General features: G+C 38.2%; 1 protein-coding gene across 1 annotated transcript in view; it reads left to right on the forward strand.

The window, feature by feature from the left end:
* Positions 1 to 11,574, forward strand: part of si:ch211-200p22.4 (phosphatidylinositol-binding clathrin assembly protein) — a 153,690-nt gene extending 142,116 nt beyond the window's left edge. Inside the window, 1 exon segment of the mRNA XM_051935113.1 lies at positions 7,920 to 11,574. Coding sequence (XP_051791073.1) covers positions 7,920 to 7,934 — 15 coding nt within the window. The 3' untranslated portion in view covers positions 7,935 to 11,574.
* The last annotated feature ends 742 nt before the right edge of the window (positions 11,575 to 12,316 follow it).

Genomic DNA, 12,316 nt, shown 5'->3' on the forward strand with positions numbered 1-12,316 from the left:
CAGATCTACAATTTTTTGATGTAACAACCACATGGCAAATTTCATCCATCTATCTAGTTCCATTTTTGACTTGTCGTGTTTACACACACAAACATACATAATTCCAAAAAACAGTATTTTCAGACTCTGACTCCAAGGTCGAATTTTTTTCATGATTACAATACTTCGTGTGCGAAGTGGCAGGTGAATTGCTGTCAACAAAAAGCAGGCACCTGAGAAATAAACTGAAACGTTACTCACTCATGATTTTTTTGTCCATGCGGTAAAGTTTTTGTTGACCAGCACATTCCGATTTCAGGTGTTTGAATTACAACAAGTGCAAAGAAAGGTGGCACATAACTCGCTTTCTATTCCACACGCTTTACGCACGTATTCAGCTTGCTGTGTCCACAAATGCTGTGTGAACCAAGGTTATTATAGTTAACGAAAACTACAATCAAAACGGAAACTATTATTAAAAAAACATTTTCGTAAACTGAAATAAAATAATTAACAAAACCGAAATGAAGAACTAAACAAAACTATTAAAGTAGCTGGAAAGACTAACTGAAATAAAATAATAAGTTACTAAAATATTTTTAGTTGTCGTTTTTGAATGAATATTCTTGCTGTTAGCCATTAACCCTTATAAGTTTTAACTGTAAAACAGAAAGTCATCCACCACAAGCCACCTGCACATTTTTATCCCATGAACAGCGGTTGGTGATGGAGGCAGGGTGTTCATACAGCATTTGCTGTGACAGAGCAAGCTGAATGCGGGCATGTGTAGCCTGTGAAACAGAAAGCGATTTACCGCCTTTGTGCTTGTTGTATATCAAGATGTAATTCAGACGGCTGAAATCAGAATGTCCTGGTCAACAAAACCTTTACCATATGGACAGAAAAATCACGAGTGATTAACGTTTCAGTTTTTCTCAGGTGACTGCTTTCTGTTGACAGCAATTTACTTGCCACTTTGTGCGGGAGAAATTGTTTTTAACTTTCTCATAATATGAAGTATAGAGAAAGTGTAGTAATCATGAAAAAATTCAACCTCGATATTTTGATGAATCTTGACGTTGTATACCTCCCAGAGTCCAGAAATACAATTTTTTGGAATTGTGTGTGTAAACACGATAATTCAAAAAAGCAACTAGATAGATAGATAGATGGATGAAATTCGGCATGTGGTTGTTACACCACAATTGTAGATCTGTATTAACTTTTGGGCCAAATCCATCAATCGGAAGTGGTACTTTACCTGAACACGGACTCTGCAGCTGCATGGAAAAGAGTATGATTTATTCAACTTTACTTTAAAAATTATTGTTCAATATTTTGATTTGTTGTTGATGGTTCCTTAGTGTACATAATATAAAAAATATAATCATTGTCTTGCGGTTTATTCCTCAAATATCCATCCTCATATCTGAGTATACAAGAAAGTCCAAGGGAGACCGGTTTTTGAAAATAAAACGGCACTGATCGAGAGACTGACAAAGGTCATCCTACAAATCAGCATATTGTTGCTGACCAATCACTTTTGCTTTAAAAACATTGTTTAACAATGAGATACAAACGAAGGTAGGTAGGCAAAGAGTCTGCCAAGTGATGAAAATCTAACATATTAATGTGTTTTTGAATTTATGCTATATTTATTAATTTATCTTTTTAGTTAATATTCACAGCTCAAAATACTGATATTGTGAGAATAATCCAGTAGCAGAATTATGTTTTAAAATATCTGTTCCCATTTTTCAATGTTTCTCTATTTCTCTCACAATAAATAGTTGTAATCATCATATTTTTTTTGTACTTAACATTAGCCATATCATACATGATGCATACCAGGGATTTTTCCTGCCTTGCATCCAAACCGGCTGGGAAAGGCTCCAGGTTTCCTGTGATCCTGCTCTGGATAAACAGGTTTAGATAATGTATACATTGTTCTTAATCGCAGATGCTATTTCTGTCGTTTTATGCCTGTCCGTACTCCTATTAACTGCTCTTGCTCTGCTCATTATGGGTTTACTGTCCTGCATGTTGGGCTGTTCAAGTGACACTACGTTTGTTTTTGTTTCCCTCAATTACAGCTATGTGGGGTCTGTACACTGATTCAAGTCTAAGAGCCCTGTTCTTCCTAAGCCCCCATGATTTTCATGAGAAAATTTTTTAAAAATTATAAAATTGTGTAAAATTGTTCATATTCGGTATCTAGTGTTGATTATGCTTGTTTTTCAGACAAAAACAAAACCAGATACTGACTTACTACACTACATGGTTTACTAACATTAAACTTGTATCCAAATCTGTTAAGTGTACAGTTCTGTCTGATTGTGACACAAAACTAAACTCTATAGGAGCTCCATGCCATAATGACTAAAACTGAAACTAATAGATATAAAAATAAAATAGAAATGTCTTTGTGAAAAAAAAACTAAACCAAAACTAAAAATACACGATGAAGGAAAACTAAAACTAAACTGAATTTCCAAGTAAGGTCAGAAAAAATATAGAAATAAAAACTATAAAAAGGCAAACCTATAATAACCTTGGTGTGAACAGCCGCCCTCCATCACAAGCCGCCGTTGACTGGATGAATATGTGCGAACGGCTCATGGTGGATGACTTTCAGTTTTAGAGTTAAAAGTTATAAGGGTTAACGACTAACAGCAAGAATATTCATTCAAAAACGAAAACTAAAATTTTTAGTAAATTATTTTATTTCAGTTAGTCTTTCCAGCTACTTTTTAATAGTTTTGTTTAGTTTTTCATTTCTGGTTTTGTTATTTCATTTCAGTTTACGAAAATGTTTTATTAAAAATAGTTTGTTTTTATTTTAGATTTCGTTAATGACCTTGGTGTGTGTGTGTGTGTGTGTGTGTGTGTGTATGTATGCACTTGCGTGTGTGTATTGTATGAACATGTGATGATATTAAGTCCCTGGCCTATTCTCTAATTATACTGAAAAAAAATTCCTACACTTAAAAATGTCACGGAGATGGTTTTATTTCAAAGCACTAAAACTCACCAGTAGTTTTTAATGTGACATCTGTATCTTAGAAAAAAAGCATAAGATTGGGAGGGCAGTAATGTTTCCAAAGTTATTCATTCCCTGTGCTATGGAAAGTCCGGTTTTTGTAGGTGCAAAGGAATGTTGTTGTAATTGTTTTGGTTCAGTGAAGGGGCAATTCTAACATTTGTTGGATTAAAACTCCACAGTTAAGCCATTATTGAAGGACAGCCTTGAAAACACAGCTAAATTGTTTGAGGCAAAAATAGTTATAAATGTGTTCTGAAGTAAATAACATGCATCCCGTTTTTGCATTCTCGACCTTAGCCACCAACATTTCTCAGTATAAACATTGGCCTCTGTAGCTTAGTTCATTCATAGCCAATAACATATCTTAATACTTTTCAGTCTGGATTGCGACCACACCACAGCACTGATAAATGACATTCATTTGGGTAATGAATGTTAATATAAAATCTGTTTTCGTACTATTGGATCTTGGTGTTGAGCATAAGATATTACTAGGCTGACTGGAAAACTGGGTGGGACTGACTAATATGATAGTAAATTGGTTTGAATCATACTTGCAAAATAGGGACTTTGTTACGCCAATTTGTGATTATGAATCTGAGCCATCAAAAATCTCATTAGGAGTTCCATAAGGGTCCATTCTTGGACCGCTTCTGTTTAGCATTGATCTGCTCCTCCTTGCTCAGATTATGGAAAAATTCAATATTTCTTACCATAACTAGGCTGATGACACAGAAATGTATATCACAGTATTATCAAGTGACTATAGTCCCTTACAGCCATTCAATAAGTGCATAGAATAAATCAATGCGTGAATGTGCCATAATTTTCTGCAGCTGAATGTATATAAAACTGAAATAATTGTCTTTGGCCTGTAAAAAGAGAGGGTGAAAGTCCATGCACATCTTCAGTCAATGACTCTACAGTCATCTACGCACTTGGCACTCAGAATGTTCCTCTTACTACTTCTGTAAAAGCCACTGAAGCTCTCTCTTGTTCGTTTCTTTAATCAAGTTTCTGGCTCCAATGTAGACGAGTGTCAGTCTTTTGGATGACCTGTTTGAAATCGAGTGACTGGTGATAAAGTATTTGTTTGTTTGAATTTGACCTGTTACTAGCTGCTTCATTCCTCCCATGTCTGACACGTTTGTTACATCCCTCTTGCATGACTGCACTGTGAATTTTTTTAATTTGGTGCATAACTGTATGTTGGCGGGGTCTGATTGTGGTGTTTTTTATTTTGTTTTTCCAAATGCATTTTTTTCAATTTTCCAAAATCTTTTATAATTGCTGTAGTTTTTTAATTTTGAACCTCAGTAAAGTGGTGCCCAGTCTGGGGCTTGTTATCACCTTGCAAATAAAGCTGTGGCCCCTGTGAACCTGAATTGGTCAAAGTTTTGAAAGTTTTCTCAGCTCAGAATACTGGTTTAACTGTTCAAAAATTGAAAATTGAAAATTTTTCTGCATAGATATGTCTGCCCAACTCTTACAAATAGCTACTGAACATAAGTAATATCCATAAAAATAAACTACTTTTATTACAAAGCAGAATCTGTGTGTGTCTGTATAGATTTGTAAACATTACTGAAAGTGAGTACATGTTTGGAAATATTTGATTTCCTATATGTTAGTAATACAACCCCAAATCAGAAAAAGTTGGGACAGTGTGGAAAATGTGAATAAAAAAAGAAAAAAGCAAGTTATAAATTCTCCTCACTTTATAATGTTTTGGATACGGTAAAGCAAATTGTAACACTTCCAAAAATGTAAAAGCCTGTCCCTAATAGAGATGTCACAAAAACCAATACTTGTACCAAAATTACTAATACATGAGAAAAAGTGGGTAAAGACAACATATTGTAATGACCCTAGAGTGCAAGAAGATGAAAGAATGGAATCCGCACTTTGTCAGACTGGTGGCGAGTGACACTTAAAAAGGTCTGTTGGATTATTCAGCTGCCATTTTGTCATGTCACATCTGGCCTTCTGGGGCACCACACTCTCTCCCAGCTGTTTTTCCCCACCTCACTCCACTCACCCAGACTCCAAGGCAACTCCTCTGATATATCACTCCTGTCTCTGACAGTGGACGAAGGCCACACACCCAGGCGAATGGACTTTCCCCAACTTCTCCTGGTATCCCCAGTGTCAAATGCAGAAGTCATGTCTGGAAAGTACCTGTTATTTTGGATTGGAATTGTACCTGTTACATCAAGGGGGGGGGGGGGGGGAACACACACACACAGGCTTTTGTTATTAGCACTTTTATCTTCTTTTGGAGTTAGTTCAGAAGTAGATTTGTGCATTCTTTGAGAGCATAGTTAAACATTATTTAGTGTTTAATTTAAATTGGTTTAAAAATGGTGCAAATTTAAGATTACAGTAGCATCTATATATATATATATATATATATATATATATATATATATATATATATATATATATATATAAAATTCACTAAGCTGCCTACAAGTAGCCACCCATGGAAAGCACGCACCGCCGACAAGTAGCCACCCATGGAAAGCACGCACCGCCGACAAGTAGCCACCCATGGAAAGCACGCAAGACAGCCACGCCCACCAACTGTAAGACCTTTGGATACGACGACAACTCACAGAGCCACGCCCACCAACTCGGACGTAGCAACTCACAGAGCAGAGCGTCATTCGCGTTCGTCTCTGCTACACTCCACATGCACCGCTGAAGAAGTATGTTTGTCGTGGATGTGAATCGCTGTATGCGGCGTGTAGAACAGTTTGCGAGGGGTATCCCGTGGTCTTACAGTTGGTGGGCGGGTCTCTGTTAGTTGCTCTTGCGAGGTTCAGTCTCTCCCTGTGCATTTCCTGTGCGACACACACACACACACAGAGGCAGCGCGAGAGAGAGACGCGCACACACACACACACAGGTATCGCCAGAGAGAGACAGACGCGCACACACACAGAGGCAGCGCCAGAGAGAGAGACAGACGCGCACACACACAGGCAGTGAGAGAGAGCCGCGCACACGCACACAGGCAGCACGCGAGAGAGAGACGCACACACACACACACACAGGCATCGCCAGAGAGAGGCAGACACACACACACACACAGAGGCAGCGCCAGAGAGAGAGAGAGACAGACGCGCACACACACAGGCAGTGAGAGAGAGCCGCACACAGGCAGCGCGCGAGAGAGAGCCGCGCACACACACAGGCAGTGAGAGAGAGAGAGAGAGCGAGAGAGAGCCGTGCGCGCACACAGGCAGCGCGAGCGAGCGAGAGAGAGGGCTGGACTCATAAGGTAGGAAGGCAGTTAAAGAATGCACTGGGCTTGATTTTGTTTTCACTTCTGTTTACAGCGATTGGTTCGTAGTGTGCATTTTTGAAATGTTACTTTTCTTGGTGGTTTATTAAATTACAGATTTTTTCAAAGGTTAATTTTTTGTTGCTATAGTGCAAACTATTGCAGTGTTAGTTTTCTCTGTTGTTCAAGGTTTTCTCAGTGTTATTCAATGTTTTTACATTTAATTTACTATTACGTTGTGCATTCTATGGTTTAATTAACTATATTTGTGCTTAAAAACTTACAAAAATATATATTTTTACATACAGTTCGTATGGTCTGGAACGGATTGATTGTATTTACATAAAATCCTATGGGAGAAATTGCTTCGGTTCACGACCAAATCGGTTTACAACCAGAGTTTGGGAACGAATTATGGTTGTGAACCGAGGTTCCACTGCATTCTTTTCAGTTATGACGCATATGACCGCGTCCACCATCGCAAACTGTTTTACACGCCATGGTCTTAGAGTTGGTGGGCGGGTCTCTGTTAGTTGCTCTTGCGAGCGGGCACATGACCAAGCAGTGTGTGTGCTTCGAGAGCAAGGGTGGACGCGAAAGCACCATCTAAGAAGAATCATATTTGTCGCGGATGTGAATCGCTGTATGCAGCATGTAAAACAGTTTGCAAGGGGTATCCCATGGTCTTAGCAGTGTCTATGCTTCGATGTGAATCGATGTATTGTATGTTGCCATCTCCAGAGTAACATCTTTTCATTCACCTACAGTCGTATCCTCAAAACCAACCCCATTTGGACAACTGTGTCTTTCAGGAAGTGTTCACCCATCAATACATAATTATGTGGCGTATACTACACCGCGGGTTGGCTAGTATGTTATAAATCCAACAAAGTAATTCTCTAACAAATTATATTTTAAAAGCATGTTATCTTTAGTATTGACTTTTAGCAGTATTTCTTAGTTACTGGAGAGAGAATTTCAAACAAATTTAGAATGTGTACATAAGATAAGCCAAGTATTCTGTGATGATATCATTCTTTATAAACTCTGCTGAAATCCACCAGCCCCAAAAGATGACACTACCGTAAACTTGTTACCCTGGGGGAATCCCCATGTCTATCACACATTAAAATTGAGCCCTGCATTATTTTTCTATTTATAAATACTAATATTAGCTTAATTAAATAATGATTGGGTAACTGCTTGATGGACATATCACTAAAAGCTTCTCTTACTATTAGTATTTTTATATATTCTATTACATAAAAAGGCACAATATTGTTCACTTGAATAATGGAAGTATTTTAATAAAAAACATTTGAATGCAATTTCTGTTTTTGCTGTGGTGTGAGTATCGTGAAATGTTACTGGTAATAGTATTGAATACAAAAATTCTGGCATTGTGACATCCCTATTCGATGAAATGAGTTTAAATTAAAAAAAAAGGCAACTTTATAACACACTTATGGAATTCTAACATTTAACCATCTTTTAAAAGAGGCAAAGTGATTTTTTTTTTTGTATTTCTTGTGCTGCTTTAGAGCTGCTTAAACATTTAATTAACTATTTGAAATTTCCCCTTTTAACATTTTCATTCTGTTTCTGTTTCAGATGCAGTTTATGTAGAAAACAAGAAGCAATGTGGCAGAAGTTACTATCAACACCAAATACCAGGAGACGGCTGGAAGGACGTAGCACATTGACTTCAAACTGTTGTATTCTTACTGCTCCAGTAATTTATCCCTCCACTCACTATTATTTTTCCACATCCATTTGAAGCAGATCAAAGCAGACGTCTCTGTTCTGATTCTTTGTTTACCTGAAGGAAGAGCCTGGTGCTTTCAGTTTGTTACTAAGGTGTGTGAAGTTAAAGGAGAATAATCTGAAAAAAAATGTGGATTGGGACCAGGAGTTTTGGAATGATGGATGAATGGATGATGGTTCAGAGAAACAAATAATTAAACATGCACTCTCTGTCGCCCTTTGATCTTTGAAATTCTTATATCTATGAACCAGATTAGTCTGCCATTCTTTTACACTAAAAACAGAAAAAAATTGATTTGATGTTTAAAAAAAAAAAAAATTAAGAAACTAAGGGATTTACACTTTTTAGATTAGTGGATTCATATAGCATTTGTTTTAATAAGTTGAAGTTTCTTTATCAGTCATTTCTTTGGAATTGCAGTACAGCAGGCCCAGAAGATTTTTGTTTATGACCCAAGTGAAACTTTCATATATTCACATATCGTCTTGGGTAATCAGTACATAAAAATGTATTCTTGTAAATTGCAGTTTATGCCACTTCATCCTTTTCAGTTATGGTTTTCCTTGCTTAATGGGCTTATGCACATTCTACAGTCAAACAAAAGCCAAACCTGGTACAATACATAAATACTTAAAAGATTCAGGATGCAGAAGGACAGTAAAATGTATTTTTTAATTCTAAAACTGTTTCCAGGCAATTGAAGAACTGATTTTGTGTCTGTGTTCTCAGGTTTGCTTAAAGGTGTTTTTCATGCAAGAACCGTTTCTTTCATATGACCTTAATGGTGGTGTCTGTCATACACAGGGTAAAACAATATTAGTGCTGAGCACAACAATAAAAAAACAAAAATTGCATATTTCAGGTTAAACGGACTTGTAAAACCATTTTGGAATATCTTTTGTGTTTTGCTTAAGCTCACCTGTTAGCAATACTTAGATTTAAAAATAACATAACAGGTCTTTCTCCTTAAGTGGCTCTGTAATTGGAAATAATAGTACAGTAATCCCTCACTTATCGCGGGAGATAGGTTCCAAGGCCGACCGCGATAACTGAATTTCCGCGAAGTAGGGACACTATATTTATTTAATTATTTAACGTGTATTTGGACATTTTTAAACCCTCCCTGTATTGTTTACAACCCACCATTTACTCTATTAAAAACAGGAACAACTGCTAAGCAATATGAAATCGGTAGATAAGTTTACACTTACTGTATAGCGAAGTACACGTAGCAGCTTGTAGGAGGTCATGACGTCGTCGACCTTGTTGCAAAGATTCCTAAAGCAGATTCCATCCAGACTACTGCCTTATCACGTCCACTTGCAACTCGTTTTGCACCCTGGTTAAAGGACACTGCGGCTGTAGATCTTATATGCTTTTCCTCCTTTTTTAAATAAAGAGAATCGATGTCCTGCAGCGGTGTAGCTGTTCCCTTCCTTCAACATATCCAAAACTTTTACCTTTTCTGCAATCATTTGCATCTTCTGTTGGTGCTTGGACACGGCCCCTGAAGCATTAGCACGTTAATGATGAATGAGTGAGATGAGACTTCCTGGTTAATGCAACACTCGTCACTGAGCCAATCAGCAGCACACAGGAACTTAACTGCGTGCTCTGATTGGGTAGCTTCTCAGCAATCCGCCAATAGCATTTCTTGTATGAAATCAACTGGGCAAACCAAGTGAGGAAGCAAGTAAACAGACCCATTGTCCGCAGAAACCCGCGAAGCAGCGAAAAATCCGCGTTATGTATTTAGATATGCTTACATATAAAATCCGCGAAGTCGTGAATCCGCGAAAAGTGAACCACGATGTAGCGAGGGATTACTGTATTTACAAAAATATTTGTGCGCTCTATTTTTGGTCTTACATTGATTTCAGACCAGAAACTGTGTGCCAAACTGACCAGTGGGTGGCACCAAAGGACTGTGAAATGTAAGAGCCAGTGTTGTTGAACTAGTAAAAGGAACTGGCAAACTAAACAGTATTAGGTGGTCTTGACTTGTCTGGCTCAATTATGATTTTTGCACCTTTTTGACAGAACGTCCGAACCTTGTGCAATACATTAAAACATGCCTCTGATGTAATGTGAATTCTTAGACGAAATTAAGGAATTTCTTTTGGTTTTCAATGCCCATCACAGATACTGCTCTATTGTGTCTTCTAGGTTTTACTTTGCGTGATTTGATTTATCCTTGTCAGTACAAGGAAGAGTTTTATGGCTTAACGCTGACTGTTCTCAAAATGCATTGATAACTCCACAATTACACACTTGTACTGCCTGGCTTTCAGCTTTGTAGACTGATAAAAACGGTCTCACCCAGTTCTGTCCAATCTCAATGTCCATTAGCACTTTCCTTGGTTCACAAATTAGCACCGGCTGGCACTTGCCTGGTTAATGGGAGTAGCTGCATCTGTGGTATGCAGGCGATTTGAATGTGGTGTTATTGTGTATAGTTAAGGTCTTTGGACTGTGTCCAGTGTTAACTGCATTACCTGTGTAAAGAAAGCAAGGATCTAGTGGTCAAAGTGTAGTTGTCTCAGCTTAACGCCTGACTAAGTTTTTTGTCCGTGTTGCTGAACTGAGTGACCAATGAAGCAGAACCTGAAAGACAAAGAGTCAAAGGGTTAGATTTTATCTGTCACTTTGTGCCACATTTTCCTTAATGTCAATCTATTGATGTTTTTGCCCAGATATATACAACCAAAATAACACAAGTAATTCCGATGATCATGCTGGCCAGAAAGAGACACTTTAAACCAAAGAGCCACCTTCCTCTGTACAGTAGTATATCTTAACCAACCTGAGCACTTACCTTGAGTCATACATGTGGCCAATGGAACTCAAGTAGTAAACGTATAGAGATGGGAACTCTCTAGCAAGAACAATGAAGCCTTTCAGGTTGGGTCCTTGAATGCCGCTTCATTTCGACTTGAATGTGTCGCTGCCAACTCCAGCCTACAAACCTGTAACAGGCCAACAATTGAGGCTACTCTGGCATGAGTGGAAGCCTCAAGTGAATAGCAGAAAGCATGCAGATGCAGTTCTGTGGAGGAAGAAGCTTTCCATATCTTGGTCTTTTGCTGGTTTTCTAATCCTTTGTACCCATCTTTTTGCCACAGATCTGCAGGCTGTTTCAGGGCCCAAACGACCTCCCTGCACAAGTCCCAGACCCCCCACACCCCCAGGTTGGCCCAGCTGCTTTCCTGTCTAAAGATTTTGTTCTTGCAGCCTTTTTTCCAGGCTGCTGCACTTTTGTCTCCAATATCGGCTCACATTCACACTCTCCATAAAAGAACAAGCGGACAGTGGGGTGCTACATCATACTTTTGCGTGTTTTTTTTTTTTCTTTTTTTTAATTGAAATATGCCAAAATTATTCCTGTGATTTAGAAAGCACATTCCTTTAAACAATGTATTTATTTATAATAGAAGTGTGTTGGGATATAATGCCATGTAGAAAACCTATTCCAAATAAAAAGAAGCATTTATTTTATATGCATTCACTTGTCACTTGTAGGTTTCCCTTTTTGATGTTATTTAAGAAAACCTCTGTTTTAATAGTTATGTTTTGTTCCATCCGGCTTACTTTTTTTTTTTTTTTTTCTTTTCATATGCTGTTCTATTTCTTCTGCCAAAATGTGGAGGGGGAAACAAATGAGCCCAGTCTGTTTGCAATTTTATGTAATAACCTGAATTTTTTAATCTAACTGTATCTATGGGGAGCTAGAAAATATCCTGGCATTTAACAAACGTTAGAACCAACACAAAGAAAGAAGGCAGCCTGGCCCAGGGTCTGCTTACTCACTAGGACAAGGCCATTTTACATGCTAGGTTCGGAACAGTCCCCAACCCACAGAGAATGTGTTAAGTCCACATGGACAGTGGCCAAGCATTGGATTTGGAGAAAATCACACTAAGAACGGTGTCTGCGTCATGCCAACATGCTATAAGCAGTTCAACAAAACTGGAGATTTTAAGGTCAAGATGCTAAGTTCAGGCATCTCATGGCTTGAAAGCTGGCCATTTTGGGTTGACGAGAGTCCATAGAGGATGTGCCGGCTGATGCCTCCGGTATTCCTTCTTGTGGTGTTCACTTGACAGCATCCCGTTGGTCTTTGGAAGCACATCTGTTCATTGGGGCTGGTGGACCGTTAGGAGCTCTCCTGCAGTGCCATGAGCTCTTCAATAAAGCATTTGAATATTTAAACCCATTTTGCTGTTTTGTTCATGACTTTTGGTAG

This window comes from Erpetoichthys calabaricus, chromosome 12, assembly GCF_900747795.2.
Source record: "Erpetoichthys calabaricus chromosome 12, fErpCal1.3, whole genome shotgun sequence".
Taxonomy (NCBI): domain Eukaryota; kingdom Metazoa; phylum Chordata; class Cladistia; order Polypteriformes; family Polypteridae; genus Erpetoichthys; species Erpetoichthys calabaricus.